At 41.9% G+C, this 27,316-nt stretch overlaps 3 protein-coding genes across 3 annotated transcripts in view; 2 read left to right on the top strand and 1 right to left on the bottom strand.

The window, feature by feature from the left end:
- Nucleotides 1-3,171: 3,171 nt before the first annotated feature.
- Nucleotides 3,172-10,643, bottom strand: LOC138957525 (histone-arginine methyltransferase METTL23-like). The gene is made up of 5 exons (XM_070328639.1): nt 10,501-10,643; nt 6,851-6,955; nt 5,360-5,597; nt 4,699-4,783; nt 3,172-3,503 (listed from the first exon to the last, which is right to left on the bottom strand). The coding sequence occupies exons 1-5, from the start codon at nt 10,612-10,614 to the stop codon at nt 3,323-3,325; spliced, it is 723 nt and encodes a 240-aa protein (XP_070184740.1). The 5' UTR covers nt 10,615-10,643; the 3' UTR covers nt 3,172-3,322.
- A 219-nt stretch (nt 10,644-10,862) lies between these two features.
- Nucleotides 10,863-19,500, top strand: LOC138957722 (uncharacterized). Its single transcript, XM_070328783.1, has 10 exons — nt 10,863-10,981; nt 12,426-12,563; nt 13,034-13,138; nt 13,527-13,597; nt 13,990-14,062; nt 14,910-15,008; nt 15,205-15,441; nt 15,975-16,095; nt 16,399-16,465; nt 17,143-19,500. The coding sequence occupies exons 1-10, from the start codon at nt 10,868-10,870 to the stop codon at nt 18,620-18,622; spliced, it is 2,505 nt and encodes an 834-aa protein (XP_070184884.1). The 5' UTR covers nt 10,863-10,867; the 3' UTR covers nt 18,623-19,500.
- A 6,636-nt stretch (nt 19,501-26,136) lies between these two features.
- The window catches only part of LOC138957516 (spermine oxidase-like), a 13,168-nt gene continuing 11,988 nt past the window's right edge, over nt 26,137-27,316 (top strand). The window contains exons 1-2 of the mRNA XM_070328632.1: nt 26,137-26,249; nt 27,163-27,316. The exon at nt 27,163-27,316 is cut by the window's right edge and continues 32 nt beyond it. The gene's annotated coding sequence lies outside the window, so the exon portion shown is untranslated. The remainder of the gene's footprint in view (nt 26,250-27,162) is intronic.

Genomic DNA, 27,316 nt, shown 5'->3' with positions numbered 1-27,316 from the left:
AAGATAGAATGTTTACTACAAAAAAATAGGTATAATAAGAAAAGGAAAAAAATTATCTAAAACATTCACATACTTCTTAGGTTTTCAAAGTGAACGAATGATCAACATTCTCTACAGACTAATAATGATGAGATGAAAACTTAGCTTTGGTTGTACAGTCGGTGGAAGACTCGTGTAACTTTATACAAGTACGTTTATTCAAAGCCAGTTCTTGATACGTAATGAGGCAGCAATAACAAATCGTTTCTAACCCGTTTGGCTCCTGCACAGAATGGCACCATCTATAGTTTCCATGACAGAAGAAGTAACTCCATCAATTTAAGAATGTGAAACAAAGAAACCAAAGCAACTTTTTTGAAACTGTTAACACTCAACCATCAGGAAGTCAGGAGAAAGGATACAGATACAGTTAATGTCATTTTGCATTGGTACCTGCACTATGAAAGCAAACCTGAAAGTATGTAGCATGCTGTATCAAGACTGGAACTCAGTTTTGAAGAAACATGTCTTTAAGACTTTTGATGTCAGGGTTTACGCAGGGCTTCTAGAACAGATATCGCCACTTTTCGAACACTGCACCGTGGTGCCAAGACCTCAATATCAAAGCTCAAAACAAAACTTGTGCAGATAAATTTCATATTATCTCTGGGCACATCCACACCTGACGGTTTGAATGCGAAAATGTGATCTACATGTATTCCCAAAACATACTGTGGATTTACGGTACGTGTGTATGTGTGTGATCATGTGCGTGCATGCGTGCTTGCGTTCGTTTCCCCCCTCCCCTTTTTTTTTCACTCCCTCTCCACCCCCCCCCCCCCTTTTATGAATGTGTATCACTTTTAGTCTAGTATGCCTGTGCCCATGACATCATCCAACCACTTCTCTCCCCTTTCATTCATTTCCGTTCCTAGAGTTCCTTCCCATTTTTGCGTGTTTCCCCTCCATTTTCTTTCAAACCTTGTTCGTTCCGTGTTGCGTCTGCTTTTTGTTGTCTTTTGTGTTCTTGTTTTTCCTGATGAAGCTTCCATAAGCGAAAATTCGTACGTTCTCGTATCGGTGAGTACGTATTCCTTTGTTTTTTTTAACTTTGTGCAGCTAAGTTTGATGCACGCAGTCCTGTACAAATCCCTGTAGTAGTGAACTCCGCACATAGCAACCTATAATTATTGGAGAACAGCTTTAACAGAAACTGCTTTCAGATACTGAATACTTTCACTGCCTTCTGCGTTCGACATTCATTGCCGTCACATCCCCAGGTCAGTGTCTGCCATGAAGTCTGCAGTCTTGTGCAGTTTGGCAGGGGGTCCCCAGAGCTTGGTGTCTTCTGGCCAGTAGTGCTGGTGGGCTGTCTCCAGATGTGGGCATGTCTAGAGCTTGGTCCCCAGGCTGGTGTCTTCTGGCCAGTAGTGCTGGCGTGCTGTCTCCAGATGTGGGCATGTCTAGAGCTTGGTCCCCAGAGCTTGGTGTCTTCTGGCCAGTAGTGCTGGTGGGCTGTCTCCAGATGTGGGCATGTCTAGAGCTTGGTCCCCAGAGCTTGGTGTCTTCTGGCCAGTAGTGCTGGTGGGCTGTCTCCAGGTGTGGGCATGTCTAGAGCTTGGTCCCCAGAGCTTGGTGTCTTCTGGCCAGTAGTGCTGGTGGGCTGTCTCCAGGTGTGGGCATGTCTAGAGCTTGGTCCCCAGAGCTTGGTGTCTTCTGGCCAGTAGTGCTGGTGGGCTGTCTCCAGGTGTGGGCATGTCTAGAGCTTGGTCCCCAGGCTGGTGTCTTCTGGCCAGTAGTGCTGGTGGGCTGTCTCCAGATGTGGGCATGTCTAGAGCTTGGTCCCCAGGCTGGTGTCTTCTGGCCAGTAGTGCTGGTGGGCTGTCTCCAGATGTGGGCATGTCTAGAGCTTGGTCCCCAGGCTGGTGTCTTCTGGCCAGTAGTGCTGGTGGGCTGTCTCCAGATGTGGGCATGTCTCAGACATGGGACTGGTCCGATTTTTATCGGAATTCCGATATTTTCCTTAGCTCACAGACCATTCTTGAGATCGATGCAAATTCGTTGAGAAAAAAGGGGGGAGGGGGGTGGTGGTATGAACCGTTCAGCTGAAGCTGTCTGCGTCTGAAGTCGGTGCATTCGCACCCCAGCACTCGCGTGAACCCATAGGTGGTGGTATGAACCGTTCAGCTGAAGCTGTCTGCGTCTGAAGTCAGTGCATTCGCACCCCAGCACTCGCGTGAACCCATAGCAGTATCATGGGTCGCGTTTGATTGGCTGTCGATCTCCGACGATTATCGCCGGGGCTTAATTATTCACCGATAGCGGTTTGTGGGTTGTTTTGATTGGCTGCCGATCTCCAAACGCCGAAGGTGAAAAAGGTAGCATCATGGCGTCTGGATTCCGTATTGTTTTGTCGGCTGTGGAAGCTCTTACGATCGACGACCAAAGTGTGAAAAACAAGTGGAAAGCCAACTGGCTGTCAGAAGAAGTGACTGTCACTATCAACAAGAAAGAAAGGCGCCAGCTCATTGGCGACAGTATCGCCAAGATATCCATTCCCGGTCAGGCCATGTGCACGTGGTGCGACAACAGCCACTGCGTGGTGAAATACGGACTTGTTGTAGCATCTATGCATGGGGCAAGCTAGGAAAAGATAACTCTCGCTGCAAACCACGCCCACTCAAAAATCCGGTCGGCGATTTGGCTCCGGACCCCAGGGTCAGGTTACGGCAAAGTACGTCGTTTTGAGTGGTTGGTTGTGGACGATACTGACCGGTACCACTAGCAGATACATAGGGCTAGAGGTGCATCGACATTTGTGTCGCCAGGTCGCGAGAATTCTATCAAATAAATGCAAGCGAACTTTTGTCATTTTTTTCTTTTTGCGATAGGGCGAGTGCACCACCGAAATTAGTTGATGAGAACGTAGTCGGGTGTTTCATCTTTCATTAGCAACTGAAAAAATAAGGGGAAAGTTTTGTGTGTGTGTGATTGTTATAAATCACACTTTTGTTTAAAATGCTAAAACATATTATTCTTGTGGGTTTTATAGCTTTTTAAAAAGGCATGATCTCATTTTTTGCTATCAGGAGAGGCCCCAAAATGGCCTTTATAATTCTAACATTCATTTTCCCTGGACCCCGGCTCACTTTCCTACTTTTTGAACATTTGCTGGTCTCATGTCTGATGTCTGTAGAATGTGCTTAAGGGTTTGCTCCTCTGAGCCGCACTCACATTGTGCTGTGTCACAGAGTCCCAGTCTTTTCACTGCCTGTTGTGCCCTTATCTTCGGATGATAGATCCAGAGGACAAGTTACCTTTACTCTCTGACAAGGCTCTATCTTCAAGTGACTGACCCACAAGATGAGTTCCGTTGATCAAGAGTAATGTCAAACATGTGAACACTGTCGACGCCTGGGTAGTCGCAGTGCTGCATGCCGTCCTTGTGGAAAAAAGACGTGACTGGAACTTCCTCTGCAGCCAAGCCCCATTTCTTGAGGTAAAACTCTATGGACCTCATAGCACTGAAACACAACAAGTACCCTCAGCACCACAGAACTAGCTGCTAAGTCATGGCACTGAAACACAACAAGTACCCTCAGCACCACAGAACTAGCTGCTAAGTCATGGCACTGAAACACAACAAGTACCCTCAGCACCACAGAACTAGCTGCTAAGTCATGGCACTGAAACACAACAAGTACCCTCAGCACCACAGAACTAGCTGCTAAGTCATGGCACTGAAACACAAGTACCCTCAGCACCACAGAACTAGCTGCTAAGTCATGGCACTGAAACACAACAAGTACCCTCAGCACCACAGAACTAGCTGCTAAGTGATGGTACTGAAACACAAGTACCCTCAGCACCACAGAACTAGCTGCTAAGTCATGGCACTGAAACACAACAAGTACCCTCAGCACCACAGAACTAGCTGCTAAGTGATGGCACTGAAACACAACAAGTACCCTCAGCACCACAGAACTAGCTGCTAAGTCATGGCACTGAAACACAAGTACCCTCAGCACCACAGAACTAGCTGCTAAGTCATGGCACTGAAACACAACAAGTACCCTCAGCACCACAGAACTAGCTGCTAAGTCATGGCACTGAAACACAAGTACCCTCAGCACCACAGAACTAGCTGCTAAGTCATGGCACTGAAACACAAGTACCCTCAGCACCACAGAACTAGCTGCTAAGTAATACAGTGGAACCCCCCTTTTAAGACCTCCACAAATCTGAGAGAACCGGGTCTTAAAAAGGAGGGAGTCTTACAATGGTACTTTTACAGAGTTTAACAAAAAGCTTCAGAAAACAAGGACTTACAAAGGAGGGAGTCTGAACTTTGGGGGTCTTTGGCTGTTATGCTTTACCTTTTGCATATATCCATAAGATACAGACCGTAGAAGATTCCTACAATCTGATCAGTTAATAATGATTAAGGGACAAGCAAGGCACTTTGGTAAAGATGCCCTGTGGTCTTGAGAAAACCCCAGTGTGAACCACAAAATAATACCAGAGAGAAAATCACTGTACATGTACTGACATCAAAGTAGTTGCAATGAAAATAGTTGATCAGATAACAAAGAAGAGGGCAAACATCATGTATTTAGTTTTCTTTATCAGTTCTGACCCTTCAGTACACTCAATCATATTGCATAACCATTGTAAGAAGCAATAAATAACAAGTGAAAAATACAAAATAAGAACATTCACCTCCTTTTTTGGTAGGTAGTCCAGAACTGGCAATCAGGATTACGTTTCAGTAGAAAGGACACTGTGACCAGCACATCCTCAAAATCTGATGATAATAATTGAATATAGTATTAAGTCTACAAAAACTAAGATACATGTTGCATCACAGTTAGGAGGAGATGTGAGCCAAGATGATGCTCTCTAAACAGCAGCAGACACAATAGACTAATTCCGGAAATAACTCTGCCGGGTGTGTATTTGTTGTGAAAGAGTGAATACTCTTGAAAAATATGAGGCACGCTTTTCCACATGAAATTATAGCAAGCCAAACACTAGTGAGCGGCCTGTCTTTAAACGAGGTTATTTCTGAATATCGACCAATTCAAGCAACAATGCAGCTGCAGTAAAATTACCAACTATAGAAAAACCTGTATGCATCATCATTCTTCATTGCTAGTGTCTCAGCTCTTCTTTATTAGAGGGTGACTAGGCGTGAGAGCGATAAATAAAAAGACCCAAAAATACTGCACTCACAGCTGTTATTCGTTCCGTTTTCTTGTTAATCGTTCACACGTGAGTACTGTGTTTTTTTTAAGTCTTTTTACTTTCACGCTAGTTCTTTTAATCGAGAAGAATGGCTTCAATCGAAAAATTCCCTCAGACAAGTTCACTTGGTCTTCACCTTTTGTGTCGTAGAAGCAATCCGACCCCAAAATAAAGTCCACAGCTGGAAGCTGGAGAAGAGCCAGGGTCACCAGTCCCCAGGTAAGTGGAATGACCTTCACATTCTTAAGGTCGTTGGCGTGGCAACTCTTCCGGCAATTTTCCAGGCAGTCAGGAAAGAGGGTGCTGTCACTCAGGATCACCTCTGCACCACATTTTGCCGCCACAACGCCGGCAAGAGCAGTTCCACTTCCAATCTGAGACATACAAACAAAAGATTGGAAAGATGAGTCTGATTTTACAGTTTATAATACCACCCTCAGAAAAGAAAAGAGATACATTTGTGGTGAGTATAATCTAACAAACACAGGAAGGTAAACATTCCAGATATAGACAACAACAGCAAGGTTGCAGCAAGGTATGCAAAACCAGACTCCTGATATAGACAACAACAGCAAGGTTGCAGCAAGGTATGCAAAACCAGACTCCTGATATAGACAACAACAGCAAGGTTGCAGCAAGGTATGCAAAACCAGACTCCTGGCACCTGAGAGAATAAGAAACCTTGAAAGGAACAATTTAAACAACTCGAGTGACGGAGTCAAGGCTTAGACACACCTGCACTGAGGGGCGAGAAGCAAAACTGGGTCCCACCCACTTAGTTGAACGAACGAACTTTATTTTACAAGGATAAAGGTTTAACTAATTTAAGGTACATTGCGAACCATGCACGGGGTCTGATTGGTTGAAATCACAACAAATCTCCATTTCAACCAATCTGACCCTGTGGCTGCGCACCGCCCAGTTGGGTGGAACCCAGGTTTGCTTCGTGCATCTCAGCCCAGGACACTCTGACACTGATCTAGAAAAGCGGAAGACAGAAGAGGATGGGAACGTGTCCTTGCAAGATCGTCACTCCAGTCCCCTCCAACTGACAGCTGAGAAAAAGAGGTTTTGATAAATATAAAGAACAGTAGTTCTGGGAGGACAAGGTGAGTACTTAAAAGTGAGCGGTATGTATTACTTAGCCTAAGAGTAACCGAGGATATCTTGCAGAAAATTACATTTGATATGGAAGAAACATTGTTGTTTGTTTTACATTCAGGTAACAAAGTTGTATTGAATTGAATTGAATCTGGTCCAACGAGAGATATACTTTCTCTCGGGAGCACCAATCTCAGACCTACTCATTGTCTCCTAAAATCAGAAGACGTTTTAATAATTTTTAAAAGTAAACTTTGTGATTCACACAGTATATATATACAAGGTGAAAATTGGATGAATCCTCAACACACAGGGCAAAACAACATCCCACATATCTCTCTTTACCAACTTTACCATAAATAAGCAAAAATACTCAATCAGGATGTTGAATATCAGTTCATCAGATGCTGAATAAGTAAGATCAATATCCAGATTTAACCCGACGTGAGCTTTGTTGTCACCCTGAATGAATCAAAAGTTTCATTCTTCTTTCAATACGTGACGTCACTTATGCTGAAGTAAGCACCTCAAGAACCACTTTTCCCTGCAGCTTGAGACGATGCTTCCACACATATTGAGCCAGGACTGGTGCACACGGCCATGTGTACATCCCGTAGGCAGAGTCTGCCACCTGCAACACGAGCAGATTCCAAAAATTAAACTTTGTTTCTGATGACAAGGCCAACAAAATTAGGGTCGGTAAGTCAATTTAAAAAATAATTAACAAGTCGCGTAAGGCGAAAATACAACATTTAGTCAAGTAGCTGTCGAACTCACAGAATGAAACTGAACGCAACGCAACGGAGCAAGACCGTATACTCGTAGCATCGTCACTCCACCGCCCGTGGCAAAGGCAGTGCCAGTGAAATTGACAAGAAGAGCGGGGTATTCGTTGCGCTGAGAAGGATAGCACGCTTTTCTGTACCTCTCTTCGTTTTAACTTTCTGAGCGTGTTTTTAATCCTAACATATCATATCTATATGTTTTTGGAATCAGGAACCGACAAGGAATAAGATGAAAGTGTTTTTAAATTGATTTCGAAAAAAAAAATTTGATAATAATTTTTAAATAATTTTAATTTTCAGAGCTTGTTTTTAATCCAAATATAACATATTTATATGTTTTTGGAATCAGAAAATGATGGAGAATAAGATAAACGTAAATTTGGATCGTTTTATAAAAAAAATAATTTTTTTACAATTTTCAGATTTTTATGCAAAAAACGTGTGAGGATATCATACCCAGGAACTCTCATGTCAAATTTCATAAAGATCGGTCCAGTAGTTTAGTCTGAATCGCTCTACACACACACACAGACAGACACACACACACGCACATACACCACGACCCTCGTCTCGATTCCCCCCTCTACGTTAAAACATTTAGTCAAAACTTGACTAAATGTAAAAATGGGGGGGGGGGGGGGGGGGAGGGTATTGTGGTTTGCTTTCCATTTGCACAGGCGCATTTTATTGATTGGATATCGTGTGAACTGTGTCCCCTTCATGTCAAAGAAGAGTGACTTTCCATGTAAAGTCTGCACAATCAAGTCCAGTCTTTTTTTCTTTTTTTGATTAGGACCCCCCCCCCCCCCCCCCCTAAAAAAAACTACAATTTTTTTTAAATTCTAGGGTTGGGAGGAAAAATTAGGGTTGGTCAAGTAATCAAATATTGATTTTTGTCTGTTCCTTAGCATAGAAGTTTTTATGCACATTCCATCAGTTGAAGGCAAATTGCAGAAAAAAGGTTCAAATGTATTTTATATTCACCTGAACATTGGATTTGTCTTCTTTGAGCCATATGATGTCAGAGGCCAACTAAAACTCATATTTAGTAGTAGGCTGAGAGAATGCATGCGGACGTGTGTTCAGTCATAAAAAATATAAATTATTCTGACAAAACTGGATTAATTCAAAAATGTTATCTGCACATTTTACAAAAATCTGACAGTTGACACAGATATTGATAGTCAATATTCAATTTGACCGCTAGCCCGGTTCAGTACAACAATAACTGTCACGATCTGTGTCAAATGTCATATTGTGGTCAAATTTATGCAAATAATGTTTAATCTTGCCAACTGTGGAAATTCGTACTGATATTACCGTCCTTTTTATATTTAGTCAAGTTTTGACTAAATATTTTAACGTAGAGGGGGGAATCGAGACGAGGGTCGTGGTGTATGTGTGTGTGTGTGTGTGTGTGTGTGTCTGTGTGTGTGTGTAGAGCGATTCAGACTAAACTACTGGACCGATCTTTATGAAATTTGACATGAGAGTTCCTGGGTATGAAATCCCCGAACGTTTTTTTCATTTTTTTGATAAATGTCTTTGATGACGTCATATCCGGCTTTTCGTGAAAGTTGAGGCGGCACTGTCACGCCCTCATTTTTCAACCAAATTGGTTCAAATTTTGGTCAAGTAATCTTCGACGAAGCCCGGGGTTCGGTATTGCATTTCAGCTTGGTGGCTTAAAAATTAATTAATGACTTTGGTCATTAAAAATCGGAAAATTGTAAAAAAAAATAAAAATTTATAAAACGATCCAAATTTACGTTTATCTTATTCTCCATCATTTGCTGATTCCAAAAACATATAAATATGTTATATTCGGATTAAAAACAAGCTCTGAAAATTAAATATATAAAAATTATTATCAAAATTAAATTGTCCAAATCAATTTAAAAATACTTTCATCTTATTCCTTGTCGGTTCCTCATTCCAAAAACATATAGATATGATATGTTTGGATTAAAAACACGCTCAGAAAGTTAAAACAAAGAGAGGTACAGAAAAGCGTGCTATCCTTCTTAGCGCAACTACTACCCCGCTCTTCTTGTCAATTTCACTGCCTTTGCCATGAGCGGTGGCCTGACGATGCTACGAGTAAAATGGCATTGCGTTCAGTTTCATTCTGTGAGTTCGACAGCTACTTGACTAAATATTGTATTTTCGCCTTACGCGACTTGTTAATTCTTTCTAAGTAATTAAAACACCTCACTTAAATGTTGGAAATCCAGTGTCATCATAGTTTTTAATTCTTTCAAAGTAAAATACACTTTATCCCTTGCTTAATCCCCCTGTTTAAATGAAACTACTAGCTGCCAACTGAACTGTGAAGGACTGGAACCGCCTTCCAAATGAGACCGTGGAGGCGGCAACGGTTGATGCCTTTGTGTCGCGGGCCTCCGCAAACTAAGTCACAGTACTCACAACAAACACTAGGCTTCTACGGACACGGACTCTTTGCTGTGATTTACGGACTATGAATGATAATGATAACGACCAGAGTACGCAAATGGACTGTATCTGTATCTGTATCTGTGGGTTACGTCGCTAGCATCCAGATTGCTGGCTTTGGCGCGACGGGTGGGTGTGCGCAGCGACGTCGTTTATCGGCGGCTGGTAGTCAGCGCCGCCTTGAATGCCTCAGTAGAGGCTGAGTGGACAACTGTGTTGTCCAGGTGATTCCACTCTATTGTGGATCGTGGGAAGAACGACTGTTTGTATTGTTCAGTGTTGCAGCGTGGTACAGCGAAACACCTGTTGTTGTTTTTTATGTAATTGTCTATGGGGTTGCTACCAACGTAGTCTGCTGTTTGTCTTCTGGGTCGGATCATGCGGCCAGCACGTTGAGGGGTCAGGAATTTGTCTGGAGGCATTGCCGGCACCAGCCCCTCAACCACCTTGTAGTAGAAAGTCAGGCGGAGGTTTACTCGACGTTCCTGGAGAGTTGGGAGGTTGTGGCGTGTCAGGAGGCCCGTAACAAAGCCAGGACGTCTTGATCGGTAGTCGTTGGCGATGAAACGTGCTGCTGTGCGCTGTATGCGTTCCATCCTATCGATGTCCTGCGCTTGGTACGGGTCCCAGACTACGGCTCCGTACTCAAGGAGGGGTCGGACGAGGGCCAGGTAGGCATTTCGTCTGCAGGCTGCCGGGCAGTGGCGGAGGTTTCTGCGTAGGAAGCCAAGAGTGCAGTTTACACCACCCTTTTCATGCCATAATGATCATTATCATGATCGTGGGCATCATTGGAAAGAAGAAGAAGAAGAACTGCCTACACGAAAAAAGCTCTGAAAATGATTTTCAAACAAAACTGTGTCTGTAAATGTAATGTACACACACTCACAGTCACACACACACACACACACACACACACACACATAATATGCTTCACCTCTGGAATGTTTACTCGGAGAGCTGAACTTTTGCTGTCATCACCTTCAAATGAGAACACTTTCATGGACGTATACTTTTGGTCAGACGGTCTCGTTTTCTCGGCCTCAGACATCACGGTTTATGAGATGGCTGTCGTCCAAAGTGAAAGTTCTTTGGTTTTGCAAAAACATGGAGCGAAGTATTTTATGTGCATTATTTCATTTCTCTCAGAAATTTTGGGGCAAATATATTAGCAAATCTTACAAGTGTCTCCATCAGATGTTATACTACTAAGAACAAATACATATGTTGAGAAAAAAATCTGCATGTGCAGATTGTTCCGTATCAAATACTATCCAAACTTTCAGATGTGATGTTTTGTCAAAATGGCCGACAACATCCTAACAGGGTTTGGTAGACCAAAAAGATTAGCCTCTACTGGTCGTTTGCTCAGTTCCCAAGTCCGCGCAAAGCAAGAGATAAAAAAGAAACTAAAGAAGGTATGATCCTTTATTTGTGGCTTATGATTTACGGGCAATGGACTAAATTAATTAAGGCCATGTTCAAGTTCAGTCATGCTGTTGGGCGTTTTGTTCACTTTTCTTTTGTGATAACTGTTTCACTTTGTCACTGGAAGTTTGAACGCATCATGACAAATCTGACATTTTTCACTTACAGGAGTGACTCATGAACTGACTTGTTGAATAAATTAGTAGGGAAGGCAGTGCATGAATACATTTTGATCGATTGAAATTTAATCATTTAATGATTTATTCAAGCATTTCTCTGAATACTCAAGAACTTCAGTCTTCATGAAGTAAAATGTTTACAACTAATCAAGTTGCACGTGGATATAAAACTGAACTAAAAATGTAAATACACGCCACCCGCCGGCCCACACGCGGAGGGTGGAAATTGTGCCAGGAGAGTTCAAATACCTCATTTAGTCTACCCGCCCGCCTGGCAACCTCAAAATCTGTCATTGGTTTCAGTCACAGTTCCTTACTGTCCACTTAAACATCCCCCCTCTCCCCCCTCTTTGAGAAGGATTGCCACCAACCGGAGCCAGGCAGCCAAGACACGCTACACGACAGGCTGTCCCCTCACCCTCACTTGACCTGCACCTCACCCCTCCTTTTCTTATTAATGTCAGCTGCCGGTTGCATCAGCATGGCTAACCGCCCCCACCTCCCTCCTCTCCCATAGCCTTCAGTTCACCCCACCCCCTCTATTTTTATTGTTCTTGTCCTTGAGAGCCTCAAATTATGTTGTAACATTATTAACAATAACAATGTTAACTACTTAACATACATCATTACATGTCACCATTATGTTGGTCCTGGGTCAAACTTAATAGCAGTATCTGAGCAATGTACCACTAATATAGGAATAGTCAGAGAGATCATTTTTTAAATTTGTTGACATAAGTACTGACTCCACTAAAACACTCACTTTAGATTACGGTACTCCTTGTGTGTGGTGAATGTCAGATATAATTACTACCCCCTACTCCAACTGTATCGCTCTTACCCCCAACCCCAACTCTATGAGTCTATAGCTCTTACACCCAACCCCAACTTTATATTTCTTACCCCTAACCCCAACTCAACTGTATAGTTCTTAACCCCAGCCCCAACTGTATCGCTCTTACCCCCAACCCAAACTGTATCTAGCTCTTACCCCCAACCCCAACTGTTTAGCTCTTGGGGGGATTGGACTTATTTTTGGGTCCATTATATATATCCCTTTATCCAAAGACAATCTCTTCGGGAACTTTTCTGTGTTAGACCCTTGGGGTAATGCTGCCTGGCTGACTTGTTTCATCTGCTTGCAGTTATATTAACATTAACGGCAACCATTTTTCTCCTTCCAGTTTGATGGGGACTTCACCCAAGTTTGTAAATCATTCCTTGGTCACTTAACATTTCTTTACTCTTTTCCCAGGTGAAAAACATTCTGAAGAAATGCGAGGCTGAACGGACAGAAGAAGAAGTTCACACACTTGGTCAGCTCCCAGAGATTGTGAAAACTGCAGAGAAAAATGCCAAACGACAGCTGCAGCTAAAGGAGAGAGTTCTTGAGGTGAGGGTTTTCCTCTAAAAATAGCTATGTGTTGGTTGTTGTTTATTTGAGCAAAATGTGTGAATTTTGAATGTTGTAAAACACCTGTGTAAATGAGATAAGCACAAGTCACGTTGTATTACACATGTATGTTTTACTGTTATCTCTCTCTCTCTCTTGCCTTCTGACCGTGTAGCTGTGAACAGATTTAAAATAATTTGTATGCATGTCAATCAGTGCGATATATTATTTTGGTTTGTAATTTAGTTCTTTCAAAATTTGAAATGAAATGATAAACATTTTCAGATGATGCATTTCATCATCATTAATTATATTATGGTGAATGGGTACTACAGAGCAAAGCCTTGAAGTTGAAACTAATTTTCTGCCATTTTCCTCTCACTGTATTTGTATTGGGATGATTCACTATTGACAGAGAAACATTGGAATATCTTTTTCTGAAATACATTGGTAATTTCATTCACTTTCAGATTGAAGATGACCCTGCCCTGTTGGATGAAAAATGCAGACAGTTGGCACGGATGATTCAGTCGGCCAAAAATGCCATTTTGTACACTGGTGCTGGCATCAGTACGGTCAGTCATACCTCTCATTTTCCAAGCATGTGTGTTTGTGTGTGTGTGTGATTCTTTGGACATAAGGCAGTGTATGTGTGTTTGTCTGTGTGTGTGTCTGCTTTCGACTCGGTTGTTGGTTGAAATCCAAAAACATAGATAGACATAAATATTATTTTTTTAAAGATAGACTGCTCCTGTTCCAAAGTCTAGAATGAAAAAAACAAGCAAGGTTAGTTATATAAAGACCATTGGGTCGATGTACTTGTAAATTATTTTGTTTTGTCACAAATTAAATGTTCTAATTACTAAACTTTTTTTTATTTTTTTTATTTCACTGAATTTCAGTTGTTGGTTGTTTATCATGCTTCTTTTGTTTCATTTTCTCCTTGCTTGATTTTGTTTGCAGGCTGCTTCCATCCCAGACTACAGAGGTCCCAATGGGGTGTGGACACTGCTGAAGAAAGGACAAGCTCTCAGGTATTTCAAGAATGTCACTGTCTTCAATATTTCAGTATATATGTGTTTGTGTTCGTGTGATAATGGCTTGAGTCAGTTCATTGTCACATGTCTGTTTTCAAACTTTTGAAATGATGACAGCAGTTTTGAATGTTTTAGCTGTTGCTTCCAGTATGGTGTTATTTTCCCAATAGAATTTGAAGCAGAATGCTTGAAAACTTAAGGATTTAGATAATCTGCTTACTTAGGATGCTCAGTCTGTCTGTTCATTGCTGTGTATGATTGAATATGTGTGCACACATTTGCTTGTGTGAATATGTGCGTATGTGCATATGCCCCTCTCTGTGTGGCTGAATTTTCTATGTGTGTGCTTAAAGATGTTTTGATTGTGATCAATTGATTCATGTTTGTAGGGCACAGGATCTTGTAGATGCAGAACCAACATACACCCACATGTGTATTGCCAAGCTCTTCAAAGAGGGAAAGGTAAGCCATGCCAGTGGTGTTTAGCTGGGAAGATCAAGACAGGTGTGTGTCTAGTGGTTCCGACATGTGGAAGGTTTAGGGTTGGATTCCTGGCTGCACCAGGTGGGTTAAGGGTAGAGATTTTCCTGATCTCCCAGGTCAACTTATGTTCAGACCTACTAGTGCCTTATCTCCCTTCGTGTGTACACACAAGCACAACAATAAGTACCCACGAAAAAGATGCAATAATCCATTTCAGAGTTTGATAGAAAAACAAAAACACCCACCATGCATCCCCCATAATTGGAGTATGACTGTCTACACGACTGATGAAAAATTGCTGTACATATAAAAGCCCACTCAAGAGTATGAGTGTACGTCGGAGTCGCAGCCCATGAACACAGAAGAAGATTAGAAGATCAATCCCCCTCCCATGTCTCACAGAATGCTCAGTTGTTCGTCTGTTTGTAGTCTCTTCTGGAGATCTACCATGAATGTAAATTGTGATGTTTTAAATCCTTGCTATTTGAGGGAGTTTGTGTTTTGAGAGCTTTTGATACGGAAACTTAATAAGACGTTAAGGCTGTATTTGGCACAAAGACCCTTAGAGGAAGAACAACAGGTTTCTTTTTTAACTACATGCTTTTTTAGTTAATCTCTTGATATATACCTTTGAAAAATTATAATGTGATGTCATGAGGCGAATTTGCCTGTTTTTCTAAGCAAATGTCACAGTTGCAGCTTTTCAGTAAAGCATTTATAAGTGACAATTTCACCAGGTCTTTTTACAAATTACACACATTTAGGATTTAGATATACCTGTTGTCTGTATCAAATTAATAATTACCATTTCATTGTGTATTTTCAGGTGAAGCACCTGGTGTCCCAGAACTGCGATGGTCTTCATGTACGCAGTGGTTTCCCTCGGCACTCCTTGTCAGAGGTTCATGGGAATATGTTCATAGAGGTATACAAATTAACAAGATTTGTAGCTGTATTAGTCTTAATGCCATAAATTTTAAATCACTCATGGGTTAAATAACCATGTGCTCCGAGGCAAGCTTTTATGAATTATTTTTTTAAGTTAGCCATTCTGTTACGGAACAGCAAGCTGTTTTATTTTCATTCTTCGTTTTGTAAAAACTATTTCACATTTCTTACAGATTTGTAAGAGCTGCAAACCCCAGAAGGAGCATCTACGACTGTTTGACGTCACAGAGCGCACATCAAAAGGTCGTCACAAGACAGGTCGCACATGCAGCAAGTGTGGGGGGAACCTCTATGACAGCATTGTCCATTTTGGAGAGAAGGGCGGCCTCAAGTCGCCGTACAAGTGGCGCCAAGCGGCAAAAGCTGCCAGCAAATCCGACCTGATTATCTGCCTTGGCTCCAGTTTAAAGGTTGGTTTATATTTTCTTCCTTGCTGGGTTAAGCACTGCCTTTGTTTTTGCCGGAGATGAGAACGTGCTGAAAGAAAGCAGCCAACTCATATTAAAATCTGGCATTGCAACAAATGCGTTTTAAGTTTGGCTTTAGAATTTTTTTAAACTCTTCGCAACAAATGATATTCAAAAGAAAAGACTTTTTGTGCATCATGTGAGTAACAATGAATGGTACTAATTTCTATAGTACTTTACTTTGTTGTAAGGGTTTTGACGATTGTTTGGTTGCAATAAAATTGCTAAGCTGTTTACACAAGACTAACTGGTCAAATTTCAAAGCATAAGTCTCTGTGCTTGTGTGAATTGTTCTTTGGATATGCTCAAAGATTACTTTCCCAGAGAGCTTTGAGCATTATTTGGTAATGGATCACCGGCCTTGTTTCTCACTGAGAGTTACTGGCGAGCTGCATGGTCTCTGAAAGATGTGATTGATTTTTGGAGGAGTATTCCTCTGTTGTGGCCATGGATGTAATGTGTGTGTTATTTTGCAGGTGTTGCGCTGTTACCCGTGTCTATGGAGAATGGACATGCGTCCAGAACACCGGCCCAACATGGTCATCGTCAACCTGCAGTGGACGCCCAAAGATGAGCGTGCTAGCCTTAAGATTCATGGTGAGTGAGATCAAATCAAATCAATCAAATCAAATTAACTTTATCATCTCAAGGAGGAGAAATTACGGTTATATTATAATTATCTTCATGGAATAAACAAAATCCAAAAATAACTGTCGGGTTTGTATGGGTTGTGAAAGAGTGAATGCCCTTACATTTTTTCTCGGACAAACATTGGAGGGGCCAATCACATGTTCTTGTAGGAATAGCCATGAAGACATCTTAAAGATGATCAAAATTATGCAAATTGTTCTTCCCTTGGGTGTTTTATTTACAGACGTGTGTCACATGCAACTGTTTCAGGTCGATGTGATGATGTCCTGAGAAGAGTTGCTCATTATCTTGGACTGGCGGTTCCTCAGTATCGCAGGTAAGAAGTTAGTGCTGTGTGCTTTGACAAAGAAATGGAGGGGTTTATATTGCCTACGGCTTCTCTTACAAAGGGAGCTAATTTAAGTCGGGGTCACAAGAATTAGTTGGTTTTTGTATTTTAATTGTCCCTTCAACGGAAATGGCTATCCGTGACCAGGTCACTCGAGTACAAGCATCCCTGATGTTTAGTTAGTATTCTTGATAAGTCTCATTTCACACATGTACACTATCTTGTGTTTGAATTTTGTGTGTGCTGGCTGAAGAGTTTTGCTTTTGCTTTGTAAGGTGTGGATTTAGTAATTTACAAACAAAAACTCAAAAGCAGTATGTTGCTAAAGTCATTACTTGTGTATGGAATTTGTGTGATTTTCTTCTGTTGTTAACTATAACATAGTGATATTGCAGATGGCAGTGTAAGTGTTTTTAGACTACCCATGGTTGATAGGGTATTATGAGTTTCACTTGTAAGTTGTATTGTGGTATTTTCAAAGTGTTCTGTACACGTCAACAACTCCTGCATATATCTGTCTGTAATAAAAATTAAATAAAATTGTGGGTTATTGGAACGTTTAATTATTGACAAAAGAAAATGTGACATTTTGGATTTTGGAAGGTTAGCAGTCTATCTGTTTTGTGGATGTCAGTAATAATATTATGCCTTTTCTCCTGCTGCAGAGAAACAGACCCTCTGTTCAGACTTCACACACCAGTCAAAACAGAGGAAAAGCTGATCACCAGCAAGAGAAGTCTCCAGACTTCAGAACACAAATCTGCTCAGCAAAATAACAACAGGAACAAGGTCTCACAGAGGGTCCCCAGCAACGGTTCATCAGCTCACCACCACCACCCGAAAGGGATGAAAACAGAGCAGGACTTCAAGCTGAACCACACTGGTTATCTGGCTCTGGACAGCGCAGCTCTTTATTCACATTCTGTTCAAAATGGGATACAACACAAGGAAAATGTGTACAGTGTGGAGCAGACTTTCACCCATTCTGAATCTGAAGCGGGTCACATCCTCGACCCTGTGCGCTTGAAGCTGGAAGAAATGCTGAAGAGCCGAGGGTTGTGGAACAAAACAGGAAACGAAACAGACAACGGGCAAGTGAATCAGACAGAGGGAAGTGTCAGTTGCAGCATGGCTGCTGACCACCTGGCGTCTTCCTCCTCCCTTCTCCCCAGCATCCAGAACTTCCTTCCACAGAGCGTGGAGGCTACGCTAGTTCCGGGGAGCTCCTACCCCCAGCTGCGCACCCTTCTCAATGTCTTCCCTTCGGATCCGGCCGACCAAGATCACGACGTGTTTCGCGTGGATCTGTCCACCAACCCCATCAGTATTACCAGCACGCACTGTGCCGCCCACGCTCCCAGTGCCGAATCCATATCAGTCAGTCTTGGCGGAGGTCAGGACAGTCAGTACTCAGGGGCCTCAGAACCACAAGCTGCATCCTCTTCCTCCTGTACTTCCAACTATGCAAAGCTTCTCCGCAGGATTCAGTTTGACCATGCTTACTGCAAGAACCCTCGCAAGTCGCGCTCATCGAACAAGAAGCGGGAACCCCCCAGTGATTCAACTAATTGCTCAACAGAATCGCAGCCCCTGCAGCAAAGGTCTGGCGATTTCTCAGGACAGCCTGTGATACCTGTCTATTCAGACGCCTCTGATCTCATCGTGGCCCAGCAAAGCCTGGGCCTGAATACTCTCATCCTCAACGATCAGGAAATTCTGTCTGCAGTTTGGCAGGTTATGAGTGACCTGCCTGATGACCTTGACCTGCAGGTCAGTCAAGGTCAACCTCCTCACCATCCTCTCAGGAACTTGGATGGCAGTGCGTCTCAGGAGAAGGTTATAGTCAACTTGAACGGTGATGCTGGCATCAGCCTCCAGCCTCATCTGCAGCCCTTTCTCTCAGCTATGCAAGTGCAACCGAGTGCAAATTATGCTGCTAGAAGTACAGACTTATCAGCATCCTATCCTGTCATTTCAGCATCGTACCCTTCTGGTGCTGAAAGTCTAGCAGAAGAAGTGGATGTTGGAGAGTATGACGAGTCTGCAGCAAATGTTGACTTCCCTGTGAGGCAGAAAGACACCTTGGCAGCAGTCCCAGGCTGGTTTGGCAAGGGGCTGAGAGTGAGGAGAAAGCGAACAATGTGAACTTGTGTGTGTGTGTGTGTGTGTGTGTGAAAGCGATTATGGTGAACTTGATTGTGTGTGTGTGTGTGTGTGTGTGTGTGTGTGTGTGTGTGTGTGTGTGTGTGTGTGTGTGTGTGTGTGTGTGTGTGTGTGTGTGTGTGTGTGTGTGTGTGTAAGCGATCATTGGGAACTTGATGCTAGGGTGCATGTTTCATTGTTTGTATGTGGTGGATTAATCATTAAGTACTTGTCTACATGCGCATATTGTGCAGATAGGCATGTGTATGTGTGCGTGTGTGCTCAAGTAAGAATTTTCCCGTAAGTACTGTGAACATGTGTGCAAGATAAAGCGTAGAATAGCACCAAAAAAGGAGCTGAGAAAGCATCTGAACAAATAAGACCACTATTGAATAAATACTGCTGCTGTTTCTCAACAAAAAGTGAGGCAGATGTTCATGCAAAATAAATCGGCCCTCGTAAGTAGTTAACCTGTGTATGTATGGTCTGCAGCATGTGGATTTATTTCTATTTATAATTCTATGTAAAGTGTTCAAATGTGAAGGCACAGCTATACCTTAAAGGCACAGTCCTTCCAATAAATACAATTCTGTTAACTGTTGGCTTGTAAGAAATTAATTTCTCACAAATCTTAAAAGAAATGAGGCAGAGCGCTGTTTGAAGATCTAACAACGCGCTCATGTGTAAATGGAGTAAGCGAGAGGTACGCGGAACCAACCTCCTGGCACCTGAGGGAATACCTGAGGGAATACCTGAGGGAATAACTAGCATTCAAGTGAACAAGCCACTTTCATTCTCAATTTCTCAAAACCATTCCCCCCCTACACACGAAGCAGTCGGGCTGTTGACTGTTGGTATGTGTCCACGTGGAGAGATGGCCTTATCGCATGCACAAGCCTGGGCAGATCTGAGATGGTGACCCAAGTTGTTAACATGAGAAGGACGGTGCCTTTAGCTTGTACTTTGGCTGCCAAAATAGGGTTCTAAAAATGGGAAAAGCTATTCCAGTTTTGGGTGCCTTTTCATACAGCATCGGACAAGTCCTAAGTTGGTTAAGAAAAACTGTGCCCTGGAGTGGTGTGCGGGAGAAAGTGCCCAACTGTGTTAGAACCCAGCACCGTGTCAAGATTGGTTGAAAACGACATTTGTTTGTGATCTCTACCTCTCTGAACCAGAGCTTGGTTCCCACCCAGTCAAGGGCTTTCTTGTGCACACCAACTCTGAAAACCTGAAATGTGCCAAAGTGTCTTGACTAGTTTAGTAGATTATTATGGCAAAGTCTTTGATTCTATGACTGTATCCTACTGTACATGTATTACTAGAGATGTTATATTAACACTCTACATGATCATTAATATGTTGTTGTTTACTCATGCTGGCTGGTATTTTCTACACAATATTTTGGTGTGGTTTGTGGCCGTGTTTTTGTGTGTGGAATGTTTGGTTTTTTGTTTCTTGTTTTTCACTGTAAGTTTTGTGGAGATCAGAACTCAGTTTTCTAAACAAATTGTAATTGTCTAGTGGTAGGCTGTAGGAAAGCTCTCCTCCACAACCCCTTACACTCTTTCTCTCTCTTTTTCTCTCTCTATCTCTGTCTCTCTCTCTCTCTCGCTCGCTCTCTCGCGCTCGCTCTCTCGCTCTCGCTCTCGCTCTCTCTCTCTCTCGCTCTCTCGCTCTCTCTCTCTCTCTCGCTCTCGCTCTCTCTCTCTCTCTCTCTCTCTCTCTCTCTCTCTCTCTCTCTCGCTCTCTCTCTCCTTTACCCACCCTACCAACCTTTCCCCCCAACAGATAGGTCTGCATATTGTAGACTTGTTGTTGATCACTGAATTTGTAGACAGCTTTGCTGTCTCTGTAGTGCAGTTAAATGTTTGGCTGATTTAGAGATAGCTCAGTTTACCATAAGATTTTGTTACAACGTTCCCCTTCTCCTGCCCCACAAGGTTTCATGTAAAAAGCACAGGTAATTTGAGATAGCATTTTCTTTGTGTTCCATCTTTTTTTTTTGGGGGGGGGTTATATTTTTATTTCAGGCATATTCCTTTTTGATAAACAAAGTTATGTGAATATGTTGTAAATTATGAGAAGCATTTTACATTTACATGCATCAATAAAACCATATTGTTGAACATGAAAGCTGCATTGTTAGCTTTGGATCGATCACGAGACTAGAAATCCTAATCATGATAAAATGGGACTGATGATAATAATTATAAATCATAATATTTTTAACCAAAAAACAGCTAAATCACAGAAACTACAAGTTTTCAGAACGAATGTTGAATACATGTACTTTCACTTTTTCTATTTCAAAAATAGAAATTGGTAAGCAAAGATGGAGAAGTAATCAGCTAGCAGGAAATATACAGAGTGTCTAGTATCATAACTGAAATTGGTCACATGAAAGCAGTTGCAAAAAAACTGATGACATTGTGCATTCAATTATGTTGTAGTGCGCACACATACCCTCAGTCACACACACACACACACACACACACACACACACACACACACACACACACACACACACACACACACACACACACACACACACACACACACACACACACACACACACACACACACACACACACACACACAAACACACACAAGTGAAGTCCCTATACACACACACACAGAAATAACACCAATAAGTATTGTTTTGATTTTAGTTTTACATGAGCAAAATATGGCTAGAGCTGTTAATACTGTATTCTCTGGGTTTTGTTTATTATTGGTGAGAGAATTTACTGTGATACTATATTTCTTTTTAAATGTACTAATGGAGATGGTATTTGCTTGGATTTCAGGGATATTATGGTTGGCCGCACGAGTGTGAAGTTCAAGTGTCAGTTTAGTGCTCTTTTTTCTTTCAGGGTAAAACTATGCATGATTTTCCCATTTATTTTCCTGTACACAAGCTATCTTTGTTATTAATATTTTGCTTTTAATCTGTGGTTGAATAGACAATGTTTGAACAGTAACTCTGTCTGGGTTTGTATGGGTTGTGAAAGAGTGAATACTCTTGCGATTATTGAGGCAAACTTTCCCATGTGACATCATAGACCAGTCATTAGTGAGGGGTGTGCCTGGAACAAGTGGACAAGGAGCACGTTTGCTACAACCCATATGAACCTGAAAGTTGTTTTGGGAGTTCATCTATTAAAATGTGTTGAAAATGGAAGATAAAAATCTCCTCAGAGTATGAAAAGATATTGCTTATTTGTAACAGTGAGAAAGAAGAGGGGCATAACTTGTACGATTCCCGCAGTGGGGCACTGCGGTTATGAAATTAAAAGCCCCTCCTGTTTTTGGAACCGCAGGAGCTTTCTAGTTTGCTGTTAGGTAGATTTTTGGTTCCTCTTTCCTGTCATGCTCTCTTTTTCTTCATGAATTCTTTTCTTTTTTCTGCCTTCTTGCTCATTCACCTGTATTTTTTCCAAAAATCTCTTCTCTTGCCGCTTGTCTCGCGATTCATGTATAGTTTAATCTGTTAGTGTTCTGATGTAAGTCCAGCAGTAGATAGGTTAAGCCTATTTTAACATACTGGAAACTGGTAATCTTCCAGTAGGTATTAATTTAGTTTTACTAAAGCCTGCTGGGACACAAGTAATGGGTTAGTGCATTTGTAAACAGGAATCGCTTGACAAGTGGCCCCCTTCATCCCCCCCTTCCTCGTCCTGATATGGCTCTGCGTAGTCGGCTGGACGTTAAGCAACAAATAAACAAACAAACAAACAAACAAACTTGTACGATACACTTTTGCTTAAAACTGTCAGCAGGTGATAATTTGCTGATTTTTTGGTCTTTGTGTTTTTGGACTGGGCAGGATCAAATGTATCTATACACCAAATATGTTTGTGAAATTACAGAAAATTTACACAGGTTAGGGTTAGGGTTGACTGTTTTGCTTAAAACTTTGTATCTCTATACTGTGCACATCTGTATCTTATCAGTTACATTCCCAGAAACCTGGTTTTAAGGACTGTTTGCAAAAACTTGACATTTTAAAGTTGAAAGATACAATGGGGGTGGGTTTTTGTTTGTTTGCTTTGTTCATGTTACTGAGGATCTTTTGCTTTAGTCAGGGACCTACATGATATATCTATGCTTTAGGTCATCACATGAAGAGCTCAGTTTAAACTTCTTTTTTTTCTCTCTCCAATATGCCACTACTGTATATTCAATACGCAGTTGCATATATCCAGCACTAAACGGCTCATAATGCTGAATTGTTGACTCTGGTTTTATAAGTTTCAATATCAAATTATTCAGGTTAGAAAGCTTGTCATGTGGTAACAGCTTGTGTTTTTGACAGAACAGTTTATTTAGCTGTGTATTAAATTCAATATAGACATTGTTAATAAATGCCAGCAGATGTATGAGAAGATATTGTTCACAAAAAATTGATGCTCTTTGGAGGTTACCTGTTAAGCTACAAGGGGCAATGTTTCTCATTCCAAACCAGCCAGACTGGTTCTTTCTGGTATAGTCATGGCTTGTAGAGCCATACAGGATCGTCTTAAGGCTATTTGAAAACTTCAAAATCTGAAAACTTTGTCATAATTTAGGCAGAGCTGCCCAACTTTTCTGCTGTGTGGGGAAAGGCGAACAAAGACACACACACTCCCCCCCCCCCCCCGCGGGTTAGGGGGAAGAATTTACCCGATGCTCCCCAGCATGCTGTAAGAGGCGACTAACGGATTCTGTTTCTCCTTTTACCCTTGTTAAATGTTTCTTGTATAGAATATAGTCAATGTTTGTAAAGATTTGAGTCAAGCAGTATGTAAGAAATGTTAAGTCCTTTGTACTGGAAACTTGCATTCTCCCAGTAAGGTAATATATTGTACTACGTTGCAAGCCCCTGGAGCAAATTTTTGATAAGTGCTTTTGTGAACCATTGAAAAGTGGCTCTATCCCATCTTCCCCCTTTCCCCGTCGCGATATAACCCTTCGTGGTTGAAAACGACGTTAAACACCAAATAAAGATAGAAAGAAAACGAACAAAGACCTGCCCTAAACTTCTGAAAATTGCCAACAAATGTATGTCCATTTGATGAATTTGCCAAAGAAGCTAAATCCTAGGAAAATATCTGTGTATATCAGTATTATGCCAATAGCAGCCTCAATGATTTGAGGACACTGATCACAATAGACACAGTTAATGATCACGAATGGTGGTAATGATGTCAGTCATAATTATGATTATAATAAGCGTACAACAACAACAAATGAACTTTGTTCACAAATGTGATGTAATATGCATAAACATTCAGCAACGAAATGTGATTAACATTTCCTGTAACCATAATCCTAGGCTTAAGACTGCATGCAACATGCCAAAATGGAACCAAATACTATGTTTTAACATTGTCTTACGTCATCAAACACAGTGTTTTGACGTCGACTACACAAGATAGAAAGAACTTTCTCGTCAAGACCACTCAACCTCCATGTTGGCTGTTAACGTAATTAGTTCACATGTCATGCAGGACCTGATCCGGTAATTACTGTGGCTTTTTCCGCCTCACACAAAGCTACCAGGACAATAATAATAAATACATTTTTCACAAAATAGCAGTGTTCGACTCCTTGCACCAAAAAAGGCAGTAAAACTCGGTAATTTTTTTCATGAATAGATGACTGAAGTGTGACTGAAACCCCAAGGGGATCTGTGGGAGAAGCACTGTCCCTTTAAGCCCTTATTCAGAGGGAGCTTGTATGGTGGAATGTTCTGTTGTGGATTTTTTTTATTTGGTGTGTGTTGGTTATTTGCTGTAGCGTGAATTTATTGTTTTGTTTTGCAGTGAGGAGTTGTTGTGACTGTGCATTATGTCTTGCCACAATGAGATTGATACTGACCTAGAATAAAAACCTATTATTTTCGCTACCGGCTGAATAGAGTTTTGCTCCACTGTGTGTGTGTGTGTGTGTGTGTGTGTGTGTGTGTGTGTGCCTGATTCTGTGTGTGTGTCTGTGTGTGCCTGTCTCTCTGTCTGTCTGTCTTTCAGGAAACTACAAACAGATAATTGAAACATTGTTCTGCTCCACTGTGTGTGTGTGTGTGTGTGTCTGTCGGTCTGTGTGTCTGTCTTTCTGTGCCTGTGTCTCTGTCTGTCTTTCTGGGGTGGGGGTGGGAGATTAGTGTGGATAACTGGGGTAGGGTTTTGGAGAGAATGCGTGTGCTCATATATTAACTATTAATTTAACAAACGTAACATTTTGAAAATAGGGGCACTCTAACATACCTGGGCCCATATTCAGGAAGGATCCGACAGTGGTTTTGTCGGTACGAGAAACAGAAAACTTCCGATAACCCCCTGTCGTGGAGTTCACAAAGAAAGATAGCGTCTATCATAGGCACTGTCCTACGATAAAGTTAGAGGTGCCTATCCCTACCGATAAGCACTGTTGTCGTTACGATAACTTTGAATTCAAGATTGCGGCCATCAGTTTGCAGCGTTACCTGGAAAGAAGAAATATTCTAAGACATACGATTTTGGGGGACGGGATACATGCACAACTTTATATTCCGCATGCACGATATTTTTTTGCAGTTGACTTGACGGATGTGATAACTGACAACATTCAGTTTGCGAACAGAATGGGTGCCTAGCCTCTTGTCTCGCAAGTGATACTCGCGTTGCGGTTTCATGCGTCTGGTGCATATCAAGATGTTTGCGTTGCGCCGATTTGGGGTGAGCCAGCCATGTTCGGCCAACCACAGCAAGCGCAGCCTTGACAGGGCTCGGCTGCTGCGTCAGGCGCACGCGCAGAGCGACCGTAAACAAGGGATGCCTATGAATTCGGCAGTATGACAAAAGTTCTCGGACCGAGAGCTATCAAACTTCGGGGCGCTTGTCGTACAACATGCAGTTGTACCGTCTTGCATACGAGCCCTTTTGTTTGTTTGTTTGCTTAACGCCCAGCCGACCACGAAGGGCCATATCAGGGCGGTGCTGCTTTGACATATAACGTGCGCCACACACAAGACAGAAGTCGCAGCACAGGCTTCATGTCTCACCCAGTCACATTATTCTGACACCGGACCAACCAGTCCTAGCACTAACCCCATAATGCCAGACGCCAGGCGGAGCAGCCACTAGATTGCCAATTTTAAAGTCCTAGGTATGACCCGGCCGGGGTTCAAACCCACGACCTCCCGATCACGGGGCGGACGCCTTACCACTAGGCCAACCGTGCCGGTATACGCGCCCTGTTTTGCAACCAATTGCAGATGCTTTGTATTTCTTTTAAAAGAGTAACACGTACTCAGCAACATACATATCACAGATGATGCATCGCCTCAGTTGCTCGCATTCATCAACATCCATGTAATTGTCCGGGTTATTTATTATGTCTAACAGCTCATTTAACATTAAAACAATACACGAAAGAGCGCTGCGAGAGAACTTATTATTGTAATTTTGCTCCCTCATAGAAACAAAGCAACATGCATTCATTTATGTCCTCCTGTTCATGTCTCACTATGCGTGCACTACAACAAACACTGGAAAAAACCTGTTACGCACGTACGTGTTATTTTTGTCAGAGGCCGATCTTTTGCACTGGAAGATAAAAGAATATATGTCTAGCTTTTTATTAATCAGAGGCCGATCTCTTGAACTGGAAGGTAAGAGGATGAATACATGTTCAGCTTTTTGTCAGAAGCCGATCTTTTGCATTGGAAGGTAGAAGAATGTATCTCAAGTTTTTTTGTCAGAGAGCAAATGTTGGCATGGAAGGTAAAAGAACGAATGTCTAGGTTTTTTTCAGAGGCCGACCTTTTGCATTGGAAGGTTAAAGAATGAATGTCTAGCTTTGTTTGTCAGTCAGAGGCCGATCTTTTTCACTGGGAGGTTAAAGAATGAATGTGAAGCTTTTTGTCAGAGGCCGATCTTTTGCATTGGAAGGTTAAAGAATGTATGTCTAGGTTTTTGCCAGCTGCCGACTTTTTGCATTGGACGGGAGAAGATTGAATTCTAGCTTTAAGCATTAGGCCGATCTTTGCACTACATGGAAGGTAAAAGAATGACAGTCTAGTTTTTGTGAGAGGCCGATCTTTCGCGTTGGAAGATAGAAGACTGAATAAATGTCCAACTTTTTGTCAGAAGCCGATCTTTTGCATTGGAAGTTGAAGGAATGTATGTTTAGCTATTTGTCAGAGGCCGATCTTTGGCATTGGCCGGGAAGGTGAAAGAATGTTTGTCTAGCTTTTTGTCAGATGCCGATCTTTTGCATTGAAAGGTAACAGAATGTCAGTATGTCTTGTATGTCAGTTCGTCTGAACTGAAAATGGTACGAAGTTTTCACGAGAAAGTGCAATCATGGGCTTGGGCATGGTGAACTCTCAGCCCAATTTTGACCCTTTATAAAAATAAAAATAAACTAAGTTTGATTTGTCACATCGAGGACCGTTCTCCTAAAACAAAAAGCTGTTTTTGTGTTTGTTTGTTCAGTAGCATGATGTCAGGGAATAAATGAAACGTAAGATGTACTTTGAAAGTAAGTCGGCCTATATGTTGACTGACCTTTTTTTTTAACAGGTGGTCATCTTCCAGAGTTTCGGAATTTATTTAACAACTTCTTCACTGGAGGTGGTCTGCTGTATCATCGTCACATTATCTCCTCTCTCAGTCTGAAAAAGATCATGCATTGAAGTCAGTACAAAGGATCATTCAACTTCAGCATAGACTATTT

Source organism: Littorina saxatilis, linkage group LG2 (assembly GCF_037325665.1).
Source record: "Littorina saxatilis isolate snail1 linkage group LG2, US_GU_Lsax_2.0, whole genome shotgun sequence".
In the NCBI taxonomy this organism is placed as follows: domain Eukaryota; kingdom Metazoa; phylum Mollusca; class Gastropoda; order Littorinimorpha; family Littorinidae; genus Littorina; species Littorina saxatilis.
Note: the sequence above shows the minus strand (reverse complement) of the source record. Positions and strands in the feature narration are given on the sequence as shown.

What these genes read in the sequence shown, in the direction of transcription:
- LOC138957525 (XM_070328639.1), bottom strand. Translation starts at nt 10,614, where the DNA reads ATGTCTGAGGCCGAGAAAACGAGACCGTCTGACCAAAAGTATACGTCC. An exon ending in TTGCTTCTACGACACAAAAG is followed by an intron (nt 4,784 to 5,359) that starts GTGAAGACCAAG and finishes TATTATCATCAG; the next exon opens with ATTTTGAGGATGTGCTGGTC. An exon ending in ACTACCTACCAAAAAAGGAG is followed by an intron (nt 3,504 to 4,698) that starts GTGAATGTTCTT and finishes GTTGTGTTTCAG; the next exon opens with TGCTATGAGGTCCATAGAGT.
- LOC138957722 (XM_070328783.1), top strand. Translation starts at nt 10,868, where the DNA reads ATGGCCGACAACATCCTAACAGGGTTTGGTAGACCAAAAAGATTAGCC. An exon ending in ATGGGAATATGTTCATAGAG is followed by an intron (nt 15,009 to 15,204) that starts GTATACAAATTA and finishes CATTTCTTACAG; the next exon opens with ATTTGTAAGAGCTGCAAACC. An exon ending in TGCTAGCCTTAAGATTCATG is followed by an intron (nt 16,096 to 16,398) that starts GTGAGTGAGATC and finishes CAACTGTTTCAG; the next exon opens with GTCGATGTGATGATGTCCTG.